Source organism: Stigmatopora argus, chromosome 3 (genome assembly GCF_051989625.1).
Source record: "Stigmatopora argus isolate UIUO_Sarg chromosome 3, RoL_Sarg_1.0, whole genome shotgun sequence".
NCBI classification, from domain to species: Eukaryota; Metazoa; Chordata; class Actinopteri; order Syngnathiformes; family Syngnathidae; genus Stigmatopora; species Stigmatopora argus.
In genome coordinates this window covers 19,289,669-19,308,204 of record NC_135389.1, presented here as the reverse complement: position 1 = coordinate 19,308,204, position 18,536 = coordinate 19,289,669, and the positions used below count along the sequence as shown (strand labels likewise).

Here is an 18,536-nt window from a genome sequence, read left to right as displayed (position 1 = left end):
CAAAAAAATATTCATAATAAATGATTGTCATTTCAAATTGTGTATAATTATATTTATGCTTATATTTAGTGGCATGGGTTGGATATAGTTGATTGCATATGTCATTAAAGCCTGTGAATAATTGTATTTTGAATGGAAAATGATGCTCTTTGCTTGTGTGGCTTTTCCTTGGCAGGGTCTTCTGTATGTTTCCACTTTCTCGGAAGTGGTGGAGGTCCCACTCGCTAACTGCTCTAATTACCAGAGCTGCGGGGAATGCATCCTCTCCAGGGACCCGTACTGCGCCTGGAACGGCAGACAGTGTGTGGATGTCAGACGAGCTACGTCAACCATGTACGTTCCCTCCTGTTTGTTTTTTTTGTTTTGTTTTTTTAACAAAAACAAATTCCCAGTTCACGCCTTCGGGGCATAGATTAGCATTTATGCATGACAATATCAGGAAAATTGTGTATGGTTTTTCAGGGTACTTCAGCAGGATGTGGACCATGCGGACGCCTCGGCGATTTGCAACAAAACGGTGGCAAACGCGCGCTTTGCTAAGTCTGCACGTGCACGTAAGTGGAATTGAATTGAATTCAATGCTTTTAATGTCATTATGCAAGTATAATGAGATTTAAAGCTTCACCATGAAGTGCATGAATAACAGCACTGATCCATTTTGACTGGAATAAAACTTTCTTTTGTTTAAAATGAGAAAATCCATTAGCAATACAGTGGTACCTCGACATACGATCTTAATCCGTTCCGGGACTGAGCTCGTATGACAAGTTTCTCGTAACTCGAGGTAAAGTTTCCCATTGAAATGAATGGGAAACAAATTAATTCGTTCCAACTCTCTGAAAAAAACACCAAAAACAGGATATTGGATTGAAAAAAATGTTTTATTTCTTATAATTCGCCATATATTGACAAAGTAATAAATAACGAGTGGTTTAATAGAAATAAAGTGTTTAATCTAACTAAAATTGGGCGGATTTCGCCGAGGGGAGAGAGAGACGCACAAAAGGGGCGGGGGGCTTCGGTTTGTTTTCAACACGACGCACTCGTAAACAGAACAAACACTCCACCCTCACGTTCGCTATCCATGGGCTGTTTGCTGTCGTACTATTCCCTTCAAAATATTCCGAAAATGATGCACACAAATGTCCTCACAATCGGAGAACGCACGACCACTTGCCAACGAGCAGCAAGCAGTCTTATCAGCGATCGCCCCGCTGCTCATGCGAGCTACAGGGGCGCTGGCTAGCGGCTCCTTTTAGCTTGTAGCATCTGTGTTTGCATCCCCTCGAACGGCGACTATGATAGAGTTTCTACCGGGGATGCTGTTGCGAGCCAGTGCCCCCGATGTTCTTATGAGCAGCCAACGAGCAGAGTCTTTTATCTTATATGGTAGCTTCGGGGGCGCTGGCTAGCGGCTCCTTTTAGCTTGTAGCATCTGTGTTCGCATCCCCGGGGATGCTGTTGCGAGCACGAGTATACTTCATTACCCAGAAAGCCCTCTTTTCCCCGCGCATGGGCGTTGTGCGTTTCCTGGTCTGAATAGCTCATCCGGTGCTCGTAAATATTGTTATACGTACACGAAAGATATGCAAAAAAAAATGCCATGGCCACCTGGCTTGGTCGCATAACGAAATTTTGACCGCATCACGGGCGAATTATTCGATCGAAATTTCCCCCGTAAGACGAGCATTCCGTATGACGAACGGTCGTATGACGAGGTACCACTGTACATTGAAACAGAGAATACAAATAAAGACAGGCAGTCAAACTAGTTTGACCCGTGTGCATTTTGGTGAAATTTTATTGATTTTTTTAATTAATAAATCTCTTGATGTCACATAGTTTAACTCTCTGTCTGCCGTTGAAATGGATTGCCGTCAATAGGTCTCATTTCATAATAGGCACATTATTGTAACATATTAACAGTTTTTTGGATGATTTAAGACTATAAAACATGACATTCATGAGGGTCAGAGTGGGGAAAAAAAGACATAAGTCGCAGGCCCAGCCAAACTCCAAAAATGTGTGACTTATACTCCAGAAAATACGATAATTCCCCATGTTTACTCTCTGAAAGGGTTCGAAACAAAAATACACTTTGGTTATTCTTCTTCTAAAACAGAATGATCTTATTTATAGTTGTATTTTTATTCCTTACCTGCCATTGACGACCAACATCCACTTCATTCATTTTTTTATATCACCTTTTGTCTCTTTGGCGTGAAGCTCACAATTTTCTCTTCATTTTTCCTCCAGCCCCAAAAAAAACTATTTCTAGCAATTTCAAACTTTTGGCAAGTTGCACTGGATTCATTTTCTTCCTTTTTATAAAAAGGAAACTGACAAAAATAAACCCATCCTTTCCGGGATATCGTCAACGCAAGCCGAAACCCAGTCGGGTTTTTTTCGTCGTCGTTTCCACGTGCGTTAAAAAGACGACCTGAATACAAAATGTGTCATCCCGCAGGAACGCCGTCCTGCCAGACCATCGTCATCCCCGCCAACACCTTCCAAGTCCTCCCCTGCCAGACGCGCTCCAACCTAGCCGAGCGCTCGTGGGCGTTCGGCGAGACCTCCGCTCACTTTCACTACCCCGGCCCGGACGGGGGGCTCGTGGTCGTCGCCCAGGCGGACCGCCGAGCCACCTACGAGTGCTGGTCGGTGGAGGAGGGCTTCCGCCAGCTCCTGGCCAACTACTGCGTCCTGGCCGAGTCTGGACGGCAAAGGCAAGGCGGCGCCCGGAGGGGCCCCACGCCCGCTCCCCCGGCCTCGCGGGACCGCTTCGTCCTGGTCCCCGGCGAGGCCGGCTCGCCGCGGATCGACGCCAAGACCTACTGGAACGAACTCATCGTGGTCTGCGCGCTCCTGGCGTTCTCCTTGCTGGTCTTCTCCCTGTTCGCCGTGTACAGGAACCGCGATCACGTCAAGGCGGTGTTGAAAGAGGGCGAGCGCCCCAACGCGCAACAGAGGAAGCCCAAGCCCGCCGAGAACCTGCCGCTCAACGGTAACGCACCGGCCGTCTCGGCGGCCGAGCACAAGGGCTACCAGACGCTCCACGACGTCTACGCGGGCGGGACCACCACCACGCCGACGCCGACGCGCGAGTGCTCGTCGCCGGACGACGGCAAGGAGTCGGACGGGAGGCGGCGGGATCCGCGGGAGAGCCGCGTGGAGATTTCGTCCACCAGCCCGCGACCGCGAGTCCGACTGGGATCGGAGATTAAAGACTCGGTGGTGTAAAGATGAGGAGCTTCGCGGGAAAACATTTGATCACATTTTGCACTTTTGTCCTGTTTCCGCGGAAACGTATTGAGGCCACATTATACAAAAAAAAAAAGTCCAGTGTCACTCTTTCACGTGAAAGTTAGAACTTTTTCACATAATTTTACCATGCAAAACAGGATAAAATCACCTTTTTTTCATGATGCTGTCAGGTAAAATGTTAACCAGAGTATAGTGATAATTATAAGTAAAAGTCATTTTTTTACGTGATTATTAGATTGTTTTCACATCATAGTATTATGTCAAAACATAATTTTTACAAATTACCATCAAGTAATACTGCGACCATTTCAAGTATCGTAATAATAATTAGTAAATGTTCTGTTTTTACACAATAGCGGACACATTTTTTCATAGCTATAACATTTTCATATAAAACTCACCATTTCAAGTATTGTGATAATTATAGCAAAAAGTCACGGTCTTAAATGATAATGATCAGGTTTTCACGTTTTTTTTATGATACTTATCATGCTGAATGATAATTACAGTTGTATAGGTTATCACATTTTTACATTATAGTTATCACACTTACAATAATTGTCATGTATTTCCATGACAATTCTCATGTTTTTATGATACTATCATGTAAATCCTGATCATTATAAATGTAACCGACGCCAGCATCCAAAAACAATTAATGTTTCACTTTTTTTTTTTTTTTTTTTTTCTACTCGGTAGTTACTTTTTTTATATTAAAATTATGGTTTTAGAGCTTAGTTATCATGTTTTTACATGATAGTTATCACATGGTTACATGATATTTATCATGTTTTCACAACGTAAAAACCTGACCATTCTGTTTTTGTCTGATGCTATCATGCAAAAACCAACAAATTCATAACAATGATGTAAAGACATGACAATTTTGATTTGATTTGACCAGTCTTATTTTTGCGTGGCATTAATACGCTTCCGTCCTTTTTCGTGGTCCATGAACATTTGCTTTTGCGCATTCTGACCGCCTTCAGACATTTTGGTGCTTTGGCGTACAGCTAAAAAAAAAAACGGAATGTAAATTGTGCACGAGGACCTCCGCCAAGGACAAACTAAGGAAGTTAAAAAAAATAATTAAAAAAGGGACACTCCTTGATTAAAAAAAACAAAAAAAACTTCCCACGCCCAGGAGGATTCCAACAAAAGCACATGTTGACTATATATTGTTACCTCTCAGTCCGTCCTTAATCATTTCACATTGAAGAGAGATTTTCTACCCATTTTCACACTCCCATATGAAACAATTCATACTTTATTTTTATGATCTGCCATTCACGCTTGAAGCATTCACTGAGGCTATGCACTTATCTGCTGTACTGTCGCAAGGTCAAAGGTCAACTCGCAAACTATTTCCTAAGACGCCACGCTAAAAGCGATCCTTCGCTGCCAACCCTCCGTCTTCAGGTGAATTGGACGTCTATCGCCAAAACGGGATCAAAGGGCGAGACAACACCTGAGAAAGAATGATACATCGACCGCTAAGATTATTTTTTCCAGACCGATACTCATTTATTATAGCAAAAATACTGCCGTCATACATTTAAATTAACCAAACAAATGCTTCAAATCATAATAAAATGGTTTTGATTTCCCACACGACAAAATATGCTGTTAAATAGCCTTGAAAAGTCTTGAAAAGTTAAAAACCTTGTTTTTCATGGTATAATAGCGAGATCAAAACTTTTGTTGTATAACCGGTCTATCACTGGAAAGATTCTTATTTAAATTGTTGAAAAACAGGATTTCATTTTTTTTGTTTTAAATATTTTTTTCTAGCCATATGCTATTTTATTTAGCCAATCAAATAAGAGCATCCCAAATTGTTCGTTTTTTCAATAGCATTAATAATATTTCATTGTTAGAGATTGATTATGGGTTAAAAAAGAGCCGATTTTGTAAACCGATATTTGATGCAACACAATTATTTACAACAATTAATTACAATTTTCTTCTGCTACTTCAATAACATTGGCCACTCGTGAGGCAAAATCAAAATATGAACATAACTTATCCTTTTCTACTGGCTATGTATCGGCTGATATAATTCTAAAAAAGAATTTAATTCATAAATGGGCCGATATATCGGACAATCCTCATTAAAAAAATGACTCAAACAGCAAACATAACAGTTAAACCAGTATATTAGCTATAAAATGTCAGGGTTGTCTCTCCCTTTAAATATGAAAGTGGCGAGCTTACAAATCAGTTTGTCCATTTTTTCCCCATCAAATATTACGAGGGATTAAAAGCTTATTCAGGTATCAACAGGCGCTCTATGCAAGTTGTAAAGGAATGATAATGATCTCTCCTCGTGTGTAAGCACAAACACGATACCATCACCGTCACCTTAAAATTAAACAATGGCACTGCAATACTCACCAACGATGACTGTAATATTTACGAAATGCAGGTGACACGATTCCATAGAGTCCAATACAATCATTCTAAGTCTCAGCCTAGAAATTTACACGTGGCCAAATGGATGTATTGCCATGTTCTCAAAGGGAAATAATACATTTTTATTGTGTTTTTACACTCTGCTTGGTCATTCTATTCATACACTTTTAGCATTTCACCACTGTCTTGTGTTCACTTCGAGAAACTTCTGCATTTTACTTGTGCACGGACACTGAAAGATGTTTTTATTTTTATTTTTAAAGTGACAGAGAGATGCAAAGAGTATTTTACACAAGATGTAAAGAAGCCGTAGCCAGTCATGGCTCTTTTCATTTTTAATGCCTTTTAATGACTGCAATCAAGAGACGAGAATAATTTTCTATAATTCTATAAATTATCTCGTGAGGTTGTTTTTTTTCCAATCTTTGTTGCGTAGCAAACAAATAACCACTTGCTGATTTTCATATGTCAAACACAGATAACCACGGTATTATACTATAAAGTTTCCCAGATACTGGTATCGGTACCGATACGGCAGTAAAATAACGTCATGAGTAGAGGGGAGTACTACAAAAAAACCAAGATGGCCACCATAATAGAGGGAACATTTGTTGGCCTTCTCAAAATGATAATAGATGTACAGTTGTGTGGCGTTCAATTGTCCTTCTACTGTGAAATAATTGAATTTATCACATGTAGATGCACGGAAAAGCAAGGAAAAATATGTTTTTTTAATCCTATCAATGGCAGCCAAAGTGTTAAAAATGGCAGGATTAATTTTATTTATCCCTCCAAACATAAAGCATACAGTGGTGCCTTAAGATATGAGTGACCCTAGTTGGCCTTTTTTTGCTTTGAGTTGCAAGCAAATTTTTATGGAAGAAATTACAACAAGCAGCAATTCAGAAAAACTGTCATAACATCCGTAAACTCGTATATATTATGTAACCTCTGCGAAGGTTGATGAATATGACTTTTTCTAAAGTATATATCAATTTGCTGTTACTGCCTACTGCCCCCAGTGGTCAAAGTGTGCACATGTTAGGGAGCAGTCCAATGCTCAGTGAACTGCAGCAAATATTGGGTTCTTTTATATTCTCTGTATTGATATATGAAATATAAAATAGGTTATTTTAATAATTAAACCTTTTAGACGGGAATTAATTGCATTTTATCCATTTTAGGGTAAGGTGATTTGAGTGTTCTGAGTTACAAGTGTGGAAAGAAAATAAATGCAACTTTCATGTCAAGGCACCACTGTATAACAAAAAAAGATTATTGTAGCACAATTTATCGAATCATTTCTTTGTACTGACTTTCGCTTTGTATTATCGGCATGGAGAGAGGAAGAGGTACACATTACGTTAGTTTTAATCATTTGGGGACCAATTAAGTGGTCGTTAGATCATTTCCCGGGGCACATGTCAAGTCACTTCTTCAAATGAAACACTATTGTCAGGCCTTTAAATATGACATTTAATGTAATTACAAAATGTGCAAAATGTTTTGTAAAGCCAGTGTAAAGCGAAAAAAGGAAATGGTACAAATGTATTTTTTGTATTATAACTGTTGTTGTTTTTTCAGTTTTTGTATTGCATATGAAAAAAAAGGCACTTTATTTTCATTTTCCAAATAAAGTTCAAAACGATTCATTGGGCGTGGAAAACAATCAAATACTATAAGCGGTATTGTAGTGGTGAAGGAAAACAAACAGAAGACGTCACATTTTAGCCGGAAGCGGAAGTGTTGTCCCTTTCGTCTGTGGAAGGCCCGCCCACGTGACGTTTTTTAGGCGAATCAGGTGGCCACGTTCACCTTCAAAATACTTTTTTTTCCGGAAGCGGAAGTGCGGTCCCTTTAATCCCTTGAAGGGCCGCCCATGTGACGTTTCTTCGTCGACACAGGTGCGCTAAACTTTTTGCTATTCTTTTGCAAATGAAGTCGCCACTTGGCGTTTTTAAAGTGTCCATTGCGTGAAAAATGGAACCCAAACGCCTCCAAAATCTCTTTTGCGCATGTGACGTTAACCAGTCCGGTAAAATTGAGTTCGAGGACTTCGCGGTGGTGTGCCGTGAGCTCAACGTGCCCGACTCCGAGGTCCAAACATTGTTCGGCAAGTTCGGCGTGGACGACGACGGCTGCATCGACTTCGGAAGGTTCTCGGGCAGGTTTCACGAGTTTTTACAGCCTCTGGGGACGGATTCCTCCACGGCCGGCCCGGGAATGGCGTTTGCGGCTCGGTTCGATATCGACGGAGTGCTGTCCGAAAGGTGAGCTCTGTTCCGGTCAAGTGGTCGGCAGTTAGTTAAACGCTAATCGGGGTGAAAACCGAGCATCGTTAAAGAAACTTGCATTCAAGTTGGTGTTTTTTTTACTTTAAAATTTGTTCTGAAAATACTTTGCATTCAAGTTGGTGTTTTTTTTTACTTTAAAATTTGCTCTGAAAATACTTTTATAGTGCTCGAACATTAAGCCAAAACGAATTGGACATCAAAAACAGTCAAAAACACTGAAAAATTAGCATTCACACGCGCACCTAACAGTTTAAATGAATTGGACTTTTTTCGTTTTGAGTTAATAATTCTTAAAATTGATTTTTTGTTGTTGCTAAAAACAAAAGTAAACAAAAAAATAACTTGGTTTTTTTCGTTTATCTTATCCTCGCAAGAGTCGCGGGGGTGCTGCAGCCTAACCCAGCCAACTATGGGCAGTAGACGGGGGAACACCCTGAATTGGTTGTATAATGTATAATTTAAATTAAAAAATAAAATGTATAATATTTGATTGTTGAATCATTTCGCGTCGTCACAAAATAATTCACTGGGTAATATCATTGGAATGCAGAAAACCTGTAATCAACAAAAAACATACAACTAAAGGCTATAATTTCATCAAGCCTGGTTGGAAGCGCCCTGTTTTATAACAAAGATGCTATTTCTAGCAGCATTCCAAATCAAGTCAGGAATTCATCACCGAGAACGAACAACGATGAACATTCTTAAATGATTTCCTTTGTGACTGTGTCAATCGGTTTTGTAAAAGAATATTCAAATTGGATGAGGAAAATAATGACTTTAGTTCTTATTCCTATTTTTGTCATTTCGCGTCAATGTTATGATATTGCACAATTTGTTTTGAATTGAACAAAGGCTATTCAGACAATATCTTGCTAGCATTGATCATTTCTATGAACTTATGTGGTACTGTTTGAGCTCCAAGTGGCTTTTAACGTCTATGTGTCTTCTCCGTGTGGTGCAGTCTGAGGGAACAGCTTGCGGACCTTCACCAGGTTCTTCAGACCCGTGCCAACGCCGGCCTGCTGCAGCAGTACGAGGAAGTCGTCCGCTCTGTGGTCAGCCAAAGCCTGGACTACAGACTGGAATGCTTCCAACTGGAGGCCAGTTTGAGGCGGTGAGAAACTGTCTGTGTTTTTAGTTCAAAAATCATTTTGTAAAATCTAAAAATATATTAAAAAAGCTAAAATGAACATTGTTTTAGAAATCAATAAAAAAAAACTGAATATTCAGGGCTTTTAATCCAGTTCTTTTAATCCATTTATAAAAAATAAAATCTAAATATTATATCTAAAATGGTCCGGCCCACGTGAAATCAAGTTGACGTTAAAGCGGCCCGCAAACCAACCCGAGCCTGACACCCCTACTCTACATTCACAAAATGAGGGCATTTCCCTCAAAACTTCTTCCGACTGTCCCGTGTAAAAAAAAAAAAATAAATTAAAAAAATAAAATAAAATTGGTAAAATGATACCATTTGATCACACTTGACCAGGAATTCAAAAAGTTGAACATTGGTCCTTAACGCTTAAATTTTCCAAAATGACAGCACTAGTAGTGGCTTTTTTACTTAATAATTAAGCAGCAGATGGAGTTATTAGTCTCAGCTATCTAATGATTGTAAACAAACCCGAACTCGCTCTCCCATTTTTTTTAAGCAACTCGTTGTGCAGGTGCACTGAGGCGACCCCGCCGTCTTTGGGGGATTTCTTTCCACTTTCAAGTAGTTTAATGTCTTTTACAGTACAGTATACTGAGTAATTCCTTGATTATCGCTTCTTTACTTATCACAAATTCACTACTTTGTGATTTTTTTCCCCCACTATAAATTATTATTATAATTTTTTGGAGGACACAACAATCATTGCGAAAATTTATTCATAAATATGCATTCCAAAGACACCTTGCTCATTCGTTTTTCCATTTTTAGGCTCCATTTAATTACACGGTGAGAATGACTACAAAACAAAAACACTGTGGTAGAAAAATAATTTGTTTCCTGGAACTCAGTTTAGAGCAAGGGTGTCAGACTCGGGTTGGTTTGCGGGCCGCTTTAACGTCACCTTGATTTCACGTGGGCCGCACCATTTTAGATATAATATTTAGATTTTTTTTAATAAATGGATTAAAAGAACTGGATTAAAAACCCTGATTATTCAGTTTTTTATAGATCTAAAACAATGTTTATTTTATCTTTTTAAATATATTTTTAGATTTTACAAGATTATCTTTGAACAAAAAACACAGAAAAAATTGATTAAAAATGACAATGATTGATTTAAAAGGGGGACAATCAGGAAATTTCATAAACATCTATACTCTTCATTTTAATTTGATCCTAAAACAGAAAGTTGGCACTCATGATTTACTTTCCCGGGTCACACAAAATGATGCGGCGGGCCAGATTTGGCCCCCGGGCCGCCACTTTGACACAGTGCTTTAGAGTTACATAATTTCAACAAAAAAATATCTTGTCAATCGCGTGATTAGAAGCACGTGAACAACCCTTTTTCAATTGAACAAGTCAGCCTCGATTAAACTCACTTTTGACGGACACCACAGGCGGGGCAGAAGTAAAATTCCTTCCTCGAGGACGTCAGCGTCGTCCTACCTGTTTTTTTGTCATCCTCGCCGCTTGGCATTCGCACGATGTTTCCTCATTTGGACTTTTCCATTTGAGGCCACGCTGCTTTTTCAAAGCCGGCTCGCTCGTTCCTCAAACTATTATTATTTTGTTTTTTCCCCGAAGCAGGGTGGAAGACATGAACAGCAGCCAACTGTCCGAGCTGGAGGACGACATGCAAACGCAACTTGCGGCCACGGAGGAAAGAGTGAGAATTGAGGTTAGCATCTCGTGCCAGTAAATACAGGGGGGGCCAAAAAAAGTGAACTTTTTAAAAATCCAATAAGACCAATGTGTAAAAATGCAGTTTTGTACATTTTCAGTTGAGATTTCTCATTGGCTGCTGCAACATCTCAGTGACGCCTCTGTGAATGTTATCCTGAATCCACTACTAAAATGGTGGACTGTATACTTGCTCAATTCTGCTAATGCTCGCTTAAAAAAAATGAACGTTTTTTTTCCAAGAGTGGCAAGAATGCGTCATACAAAAGGACGTCATTTTGAAAAATGAAATTCCATCGCGAATGGCCTACCTTTTAAAATTTTGTTTCATATATACGGTGCACTAATTTATAAGACGCATTAGTGTTTGTAGGGGATTGTTATACATCCACTAGATAGAGCTGTAGTAGTAGTAGTAGTATTGGTTAGGGCACCTATATAAAATTTCCTGATTTTCCCCCTTTTAAATCAATAATTGTTATTTTTTAATCCTTTTTAGTTCAAAAATCAATTTGTAAAATCTAAAAATATATTTTAAAAACGCTAAAATAAACATTGTTTTGGATCTATAAAAAACTGAATATTCAGGGCTTTAAATCCATTTATAAATAAATAAAATTCTAAATATTATATCTAAAATGGTCTGGCCCACGTGAAATCAAGTTGACGTTAAAGCAGCCCGCGAACCAATCCGAGTCTGACACCCTTGGTCCATGGTGTAGAGCACATGTGTCAAAGTGGCGGCCCGGGGGCCAAATTTGGCCAGCCGCATCATTTTGTGTGGCCCGGGAAAGTAAATCATGAGTGCCGACTTTCTGTTTTAGGATCAAATTAAAATAAGGAGTATAGATGTATATTAAATTTCCTGATTTTCCCCCTTTTAAATCAATCATTGTCATTTTTAATCCATTTTTTCTGTATTTTTAGTTTAAAAAATCATTTTGTAAAATCTAAAAATATATATAAAAAAGCTAAAATAAACGTTGTTTTAGATCTATAAAAAACGGAATATTCAGGAATTTTAATCCATTTATAAAAAAAAGCTAAATATTTTATCTAAAATGGTCCGGCCCACATGAAATGGAATTGACGTTAACGCGGCCTGCGAACCAACCCGAGTCTGACACCCCTGGGTTAGGGGGGGTGTTATACATCAACTAGATGGAGCTATGCTAAAGGGAATTTCATACAATGATGAACCAATATTGATTGTGCGATGCATTGCCTCAAGATTCTTTTTCAGCTTTTTGTCCTCTTGACGGTTTGGCTTTTTTTGTGTTCAAAGGAGCGCAAGAAAATGGAAGAAAGGATGTGCAACATGCAGCTGAAACACGAGAATCGCATTGCGGACATGCAGGTCACCGTGGACCGACTACTATTGGTAAGTTTCAGTCAATGCTAAAAAGTTGTATCTTAATATTGAGATTTGATCACAAAAGATTCCATTTGTGTTTGCACTACCACATTTATTGTCATGAGGTCAATTGGATTTTTGCCAAAGGCACTGAAAGACCTTTCCCCCCTAGTATCTGCTCCAAGTGGATTTATTTATTTTAAATAGTTTTAAAGAATCCAAAAATGTATGAAACTAACGAAATTTTTATAGATGAAGTTTATTTTGAATGACACTGAATTTTGCTACGTGTAATCTGGCGGATTTAATTGAGCAAATCCAGTGTCAGGTGGAGATTAAAAATAACTTTGAAATTTTTCCGTGATCACATAATGGCCGCGTGTTTTTCTGGTTTGACGTTTTCCAACTGGAAACAACATGTGGCGTGTTGTCTTTGACTCCAGAATGTAAACCAGAGCCAGATTTGTCTGACTGGCTGAATGAGAGCAAATTATCCAATGGAACGATAAATTTGATAATGACATGGAAAAGTGAGCGGCGTCACTTTTGCTTTTGACACTTATCACCGTCGATGTTTGTGAAACATTACACACTCACAATAACTTTTATGCTTTCCATCTAGTTTATCTTTTTGTTTTTGTATTCATGATTACCGTATTTTCACGACTATTCGGCGCATCGTATTTTTAGCCGGAGTGTCAATCACGAATGCTATTTCTGTATTTTACACACACAAAGGACGCACCGTTCTTTTAGACGCAGCCAGGCATGGCATATATGTATTATTTATGGATGATTATCGAACCGTAATAGCGCTGTCTACGAAAGCAGCCCCAGACGCTATTTCCGGTGTGCAGTGACTGCTGGGATATATAGTCCTTTTGTCAATACACCCAGGTTGACGGCTGTGGTAACTTTGCACTAATAGTATCAGTATACTACAACGGCGAACACACTCATTTGGTGCTACATGCACCAAATGCACGCTACACCCGCACGCTAAAAACACGTTTTTAAAAAGGCAACGGAAGCAAGACTCAGGTTGTACTTTATTTAGCCATTTTACAATGTACTCACGTCGTCATCATCACCCACAAAACCATCAAAGTCCTCATTTTCTGTGTCCGAATTGAACAATTGTCCAAATGAGTCATCGAAAACGCTGAGTTTAATACGTTCGTCCAGGCGGCCACAATCCATTCGCAAATAGTAGCTAGCTAGTAGCTAGCGTAACTATTCCAAGGCTCTCTTCTAAGGTTCGCAACTGTGTTGATGCCGATCGCCAGGCCACAATCCATTGGGTGTATTAACAAAAAAAAACTATATATCCCAGCAGTCACTGCGCAGTACTTTATCTACGGGAAAATAGTAGAGTCGAGGGCTGCTTGTCGTAGTTGTCCCATCGACTGATTTATTTTATTTTATCGTGATAACAATTTTAGTATTGGTCCATATATAAAGCGCACTGGATTATAAGGCGCCCTGTCTATTTTGGAGAAAATTTAAGACTTATGTGCGCCTTATAGTCGTGCAAATATGGTATTTTCTTTTTCTACATGCACCTCAACTGTTTGCTCTTTTGTTTTTATCGGTCTAGCACAGAACAGGAGTGTACAATGACAATAAACGCTGTTTTATCTTTTGTTTCAATTGAGGCCGACCGATTGTTCTACTTTTTAACAAATACATTTTAACAATCAAATAGTAAGTTAATTCGGCTTGAGTTTGTGGATCTGCCGGTTTGTGAGCAATCTCGCTTGCGGATGGTGTGACCGACCTGTTTGTCTGCTTCTAAATTAGCCTCGAGTGGTAATCGGTCCTTCCATTTACTGGAATTTCCTGGGGACAAAAGCTGTGCACACTGACAACAAAAATCATCTTTTAATGCCTTTGACTGATACATGCAAGCATTCCCAGCCAATCTTTTCAATTTAAAAGAATTGGACGTCTGTCACAATCACCTGCCGCTCATCGTAAATATACCTTCTTTTTTTTAATTTAATTGAAGCTCAGTCTCTTTATTTATGAGGACAAAACAGGAAATGTATTCCATTTTACCTGAAAAGTTTTTCTTTTAATGCCCAAATGAAAAAGATAATAACTGATGTTTTTATTTAAAATGTTAATGTTTGTTTTTTCCAAAAACAAAAAGCTTACCCATTCATTCTATTTCATTATTTGGCAACTTAAGGATATTATTGGAGTCTCATAACCAGTGTTTCTCCTTTTCATTTTTTTTTAAATTTGGATTTATTCACAACCAATCATTTAAAAAAATGTACAATCAAAAACATCTCATTATACTGCTATCAATGGTAACCGACAAGTTGATGAAAGCAGTCTTGTAATCAGATTTGATTCCAATTATAGAAAATGAAGTAATTTGTCAACCACAGAGGTGTGCGCCGATACAAGTTCTAAGACGTGTTGCTTTTTCACTTGTTTTGGACAGAGCCAGGAGGAGTCTCAGATGGCACATTCCAAGGAGGCGGAGCTTAAAGTCAACAAACATATCGGCAAAATCTCGCAGGTGGGTTCAGTCGGATGCTGAAGAAGCGTGCTCGTGGATCTCTCACCGCGGTTTGGCCGTCATGCTGGTTCAGGAAAACGCGCAGCTGCGCTCGTCCCTGCTGGAGGCGCAAACCAGCATCGGCACCCTGCACTCGGAGCTGGACAAGGTGAAGAACTACCTGGCCGACGAACGGGCGCAGCACGAACGGTGAGCCACATCATTTGATTTCATTCTGTCAGTTTTATTTTTTAATTCATCTTGCTTATTCCTTTTTCTCAGGGAAACCAACCAGTTGAAGAGGATGGTGATCGAGTACGAGACTTATGGCAGTCAGATTCAGATTTTGCAGTAAGTTTTCACTCCTTTTTTGAAATAAGCCGATTTTCCCGACTATAAGACGCACTTCTTTTTCATCCTTTGGTTCGGCCTGCGACCAATTCTCAAGTGTGGCTCGTAAATGTATATATTTTTTTCCTCACTGACCACCGACAGTCTTTTTGGTTACATGAAAAATGGCTATGTTCACAAATGCCTATTTAACCTACTGGTATTCATTTTACTATTGTGACTTGGAGCTATGTTTGTTGTTGGTTTCTGATAAAATTTTAAAAATGGCCCTACCAAAAGTGCGTCTTAGTTTTAAGAATACAGTGTTTGACAAGTGAAATGAGGAAATGAAACTGAAAAATGAAAATGAGAAACTCTTCCTAAAACATGAGCTTGGAATTTCCCAAATTTGTAGCTTGGCGTCATGCTTTACATCTTGTTTTTGCTGCCATCACGTGGACACAGTGAAGTGCTGCCCAGAGTTTAATAATAATCATAATAATTGGAAATTACATAATAGATACTTTCCAGAGAAGCAACTGTGTCCAAACACTAAAACCAAGAAAATGCCTTTTCTTTTTTGACCATGCTGGGAGGAAAAAAACGTATCATTTTTTGTAACTTTTGTAAAATGTGCTTACAGGGACAGAAACCAGCAACTGTACGACAGCAACGAGAGCCTGCGCGCCACTTTGGCGTCTGAAGCAAAACGCAAGGTAAGCTCGCGGTCCCTCCAAAATGTCGAATTTCCACGCCAATCTTGACAAAAAGTTTCTCATTAACGCAGATCCCTTTAAATGATGTTGTCCCAGCTCGAAGGATGAAGCCCATACGGCAGGGCAAGCAAGACAGGTGCGCTCAAATTGTTCAATGGGTTCATTTAGCTTGGGAAAAAAATCAAAGTGTCAAAGCAGAGGGTCGGGGGCCAGATCTGGCCTGCCGCCTCACTTTGTGCGGCCTGCGAAAGAAAATCACATTTTATTGCAAGAAAAAATATTTTGAAATTGACATCCCTTGCCTTAAAAAAGAAAGACAACATAGTATTTCTCAGTCATTGAGTTTATTTTTTATTTTTTTATTTTTTTGTATCTGTGTTGCAGCATAGAGTCGAACAACTCAAGCGTTTCCTCGTGGGCCAGCAAGTACCTGGACAGCGGCGTCTCTGTGCACTTGGACACCAGTGACCTGGACCTGGACCTGGAAACGGACGACGGCCGAGACTCCGTGGAGACGGTCCACCGTAGCTACTCCGAAGCCGAGGTCGGCGGTCGTGGCCGTCCAGTTTCGCTAAACGCTTGGAAGACGGGCTCAGGATAATCCAAACTCTTTCCGGTTTGCAGTTGTTGGACGTCGAATCGGAGGCGGGGCTGTCCCTTTGTCACAGTTTCGCAGGCTCCAACGCGTCTATGTTTCGAAAGCAGTTGTCTGCGTTTAATAATGAGGTACGTGCGCTGAAAAATGACCAAAGTTTTGCCTGGGATACATTTTTTTTTGATAGAAATACTAGCACAGGGGTGTCAGACTCGGGTTGGTTCGCGGGCCCCGTTAACGTCAACTCGATTTCATGTGGCCCGGACCATTTTAGATATAATATTTAGATTGTATTTTTATAAATGGATTAAAAGCCCTGAATATTCATTTTTTTGTAGATCTAAAACAATGTTTATTTTAGCTTTTTTAAATATATTTTTTGATTTTACAAAATGATTTTGGAACTAAAAACACAGAAAAATTGATTAAAAAATGACAATGATTGATTTAAAAGGGGGGAAAAAATCAGGAAATTTAATATACATCTATACTCTTCATTTTAATTTCATCCTAAAACAGAAAGTCGGCACTCATGATTTACTTTCCCGGGCCACACAAAATGATACGGCGGGCCAGATTTGGCCCCCGGGCCGCCACTTTGACACATGTGTACTAGCACATTATTAATCAAGTAGGTCTAATCTTATTTTTTAGAAGAATGCGGGTGAGGATGTATGCGACACGGGGGACGACGCCATGCCGATCTACAGTCTTGCCCTGGCCGGAGACTCCGGGTCGGGCAAGTCCAGCTTCCTGTTGCGACTGGTTTCCAACCAGTTCAGAGACGACATACAGACCACGCTGGGTATGCGAACGAACGAACGACTCGCTAGAGAAATATTGAACTTCCATATTCAAGAACTGCACTGCCTTTTTCTCAGGTGTGGATTTCCATATGAAGAAAATGCTGGTGGATGGACAAAAGACCAACCTGCAGATTTGGGACACGGCCGGACAAGAAAGGTGCCGCCCTCTTTTTACATTTATGGCAGATTCAAAATGGGGCGATTCGGACTTGCGTGCAAAATGAAGTCATCGGGGACATCCCTGGTTTTGATAGTATATGGCAAAAGCATTTTTCTTTTTTTGCAGGTTCCGGAGTATCTCCAGGTCTTATATACGAAAAGCTCAAGGAATCCTGCTCTTGTACGACGTGACTTCGGAACAAAGTTTCCTCAACATCAGAGCCTGGCTAGAGCAGATTCGGGTACTTTTCGCCACTCCCGTTTACGAAAGCGCAACGTGACGACGTGAACACGTTTGCTTTGTTCTCCGTTCAGGATTCCGCGGAAGAAAATGTCCCCGTTTGCATTATCGGCAACAAGGTGGACTTGAGAGAACACGAGGCCGCTAAACGCTGCGTTAGCATGGCGGAGGGAGAAACGTTGGCCACGGTGAGACTGCCTTTTTGAAAGTTTTCTTTTTTTCCATTTTGCCAAAAAGTGGCTTTTGTGCTATTTTATTTTTTTCCAGAGAAACGGTGCTTTGTTCTGTGAAACCAGCGCTAAAGAAGGAACCAACGTGGTGGAAGCTGTGCTTCATCTGGCCAGGTTGGTTGCATTAAGAAATTGCAAAAGTACATCATTTCATAGCATGGCCATGTTATTTCTCGCTAGTTCCTACCTGCGCTGGTCGTTCTGGTTCACATTTCTAAATTTGACCGACTCCGTTCTTTTCTGTTTGGGAAAAAAAAGGGAAGTGAAGAAGAATGTGAAATTGGTGAAGCCTCAAATGTCTTCGGTGGAACTGGCTGCCATCAACGCAAAGAAGACCTTTGGCACATGCTGTCGTCTGTAGTTGGAAGGCAGGATCATTTTTTTATTCTACTTTTTTATGCCTGTACTATAGTTCGTTATTAGCAATGAAGGATTTTTTTATATCAACTATCGTCCAAATATATGGATAAAAGCACTGTCTTGTTAAAAAATGCCAGTGCACTTTATATGATCAGATTTTACTATTTTCATATTTATTGCCTTGTAAATACTTTTGCCGTTTCGACTGTTTCCGGCAATTATAGGAAGGGTGCAAAGTTTTTTGGTTTTTATTATAGAGACCGCACTTTTACTTGATAAATATGAAGGGTAAACAAATATGGTATTTTTAAGCCATTTTATTCGACCTCATTGCACGCTTTTTTTTTTAAGAAATGGTCTAAACTCACCCACTGAGCAAAGCACTTTGTTTTCCTTTTTTTATAACAAGTGTCCTTTTTTT

At 39.7% G+C, this 18,536-nt stretch overlaps 2 protein-coding genes across 5 annotated transcripts in view; both read left to right on the top strand.

Moving 5' to 3' along the window:
* Positions 1–7,328, top strand: part of LOC144071112 (semaphorin-4B-like) — a 59,495-nt gene extending 52,167 nt beyond the window's left edge. For all 3 annotated transcript variants that reach the window (XM_077595946.1, XM_077595947.1, XM_077595948.1), the window contains 3 exons: positions 176–333; positions 463–554; positions 2,468–7,328. In XM_077595946.1, the coding sequence (XP_077452072.1) occupies positions 176–333; positions 463–554; positions 2,468–3,240 (1,023 nt within the window). In that variant the 3' untranslated portion in view covers positions 3,241–7,328. The remainder of the gene's footprint in view (positions 1–175; positions 334–462; positions 555–2,467) is intronic.
* Positions 7,329–7,530: 202 nt separating this feature from the next.
* The window catches only part of rasef2 (RAS and EF-hand domain containing 2), an 11,030-nt gene continuing 24 nt past the window's right edge, over positions 7,531–18,536 (top strand). Inside the window, exons 1-17 of one of the 2 annotated variants that reach the window (XM_077597060.1) lie at positions 7,531–7,946; positions 8,935–9,087; positions 10,723–10,813; positions 12,101–12,196; positions 14,622–14,699; positions 14,773–14,888; positions 14,961–15,029; positions 15,652–15,724; positions 15,796–15,860; positions 16,109–16,268; positions 16,349–16,450; positions 16,974–17,124; positions 17,201–17,282; positions 17,412–17,526; positions 17,600–17,713; positions 17,793–17,869; positions 18,014–18,536. The exon at positions 18,014–18,536 is cut by the window's right edge and continues 24 nt beyond it. In XM_077597060.1, the coding sequence (XP_077453186.1) occupies positions 7,657–7,946; positions 8,935–9,087; positions 10,723–10,813; positions 12,101–12,196; positions 14,622–14,699; positions 14,773–14,888; positions 14,961–15,029; positions 15,652–15,724; positions 15,796–15,860; positions 16,109–16,268; positions 16,349–16,450; positions 16,974–17,124; positions 17,201–17,282; positions 17,412–17,526; positions 17,600–17,713; positions 17,793–17,869; positions 18,014–18,116 (1,935 nt within the window). In that variant the 5' untranslated portion in view covers positions 7,531–7,656 and the 3' untranslated portion in view covers positions 18,117–18,536. Of the gene's footprint in view, positions 7,947–8,934; positions 9,088–10,719; positions 10,814–12,100; positions 12,197–14,621; positions 14,700–14,772; positions 14,889–14,960; positions 15,030–15,651; positions 15,725–15,795; positions 15,861–16,108; positions 16,269–16,348; positions 16,451–16,973; positions 17,125–17,200; positions 17,283–17,411; positions 17,527–17,599; positions 17,714–17,792; positions 17,870–18,013 lie in introns of both variants that reach the window. The other variant, XM_077597059.1, reaches the window with a different exon arrangement.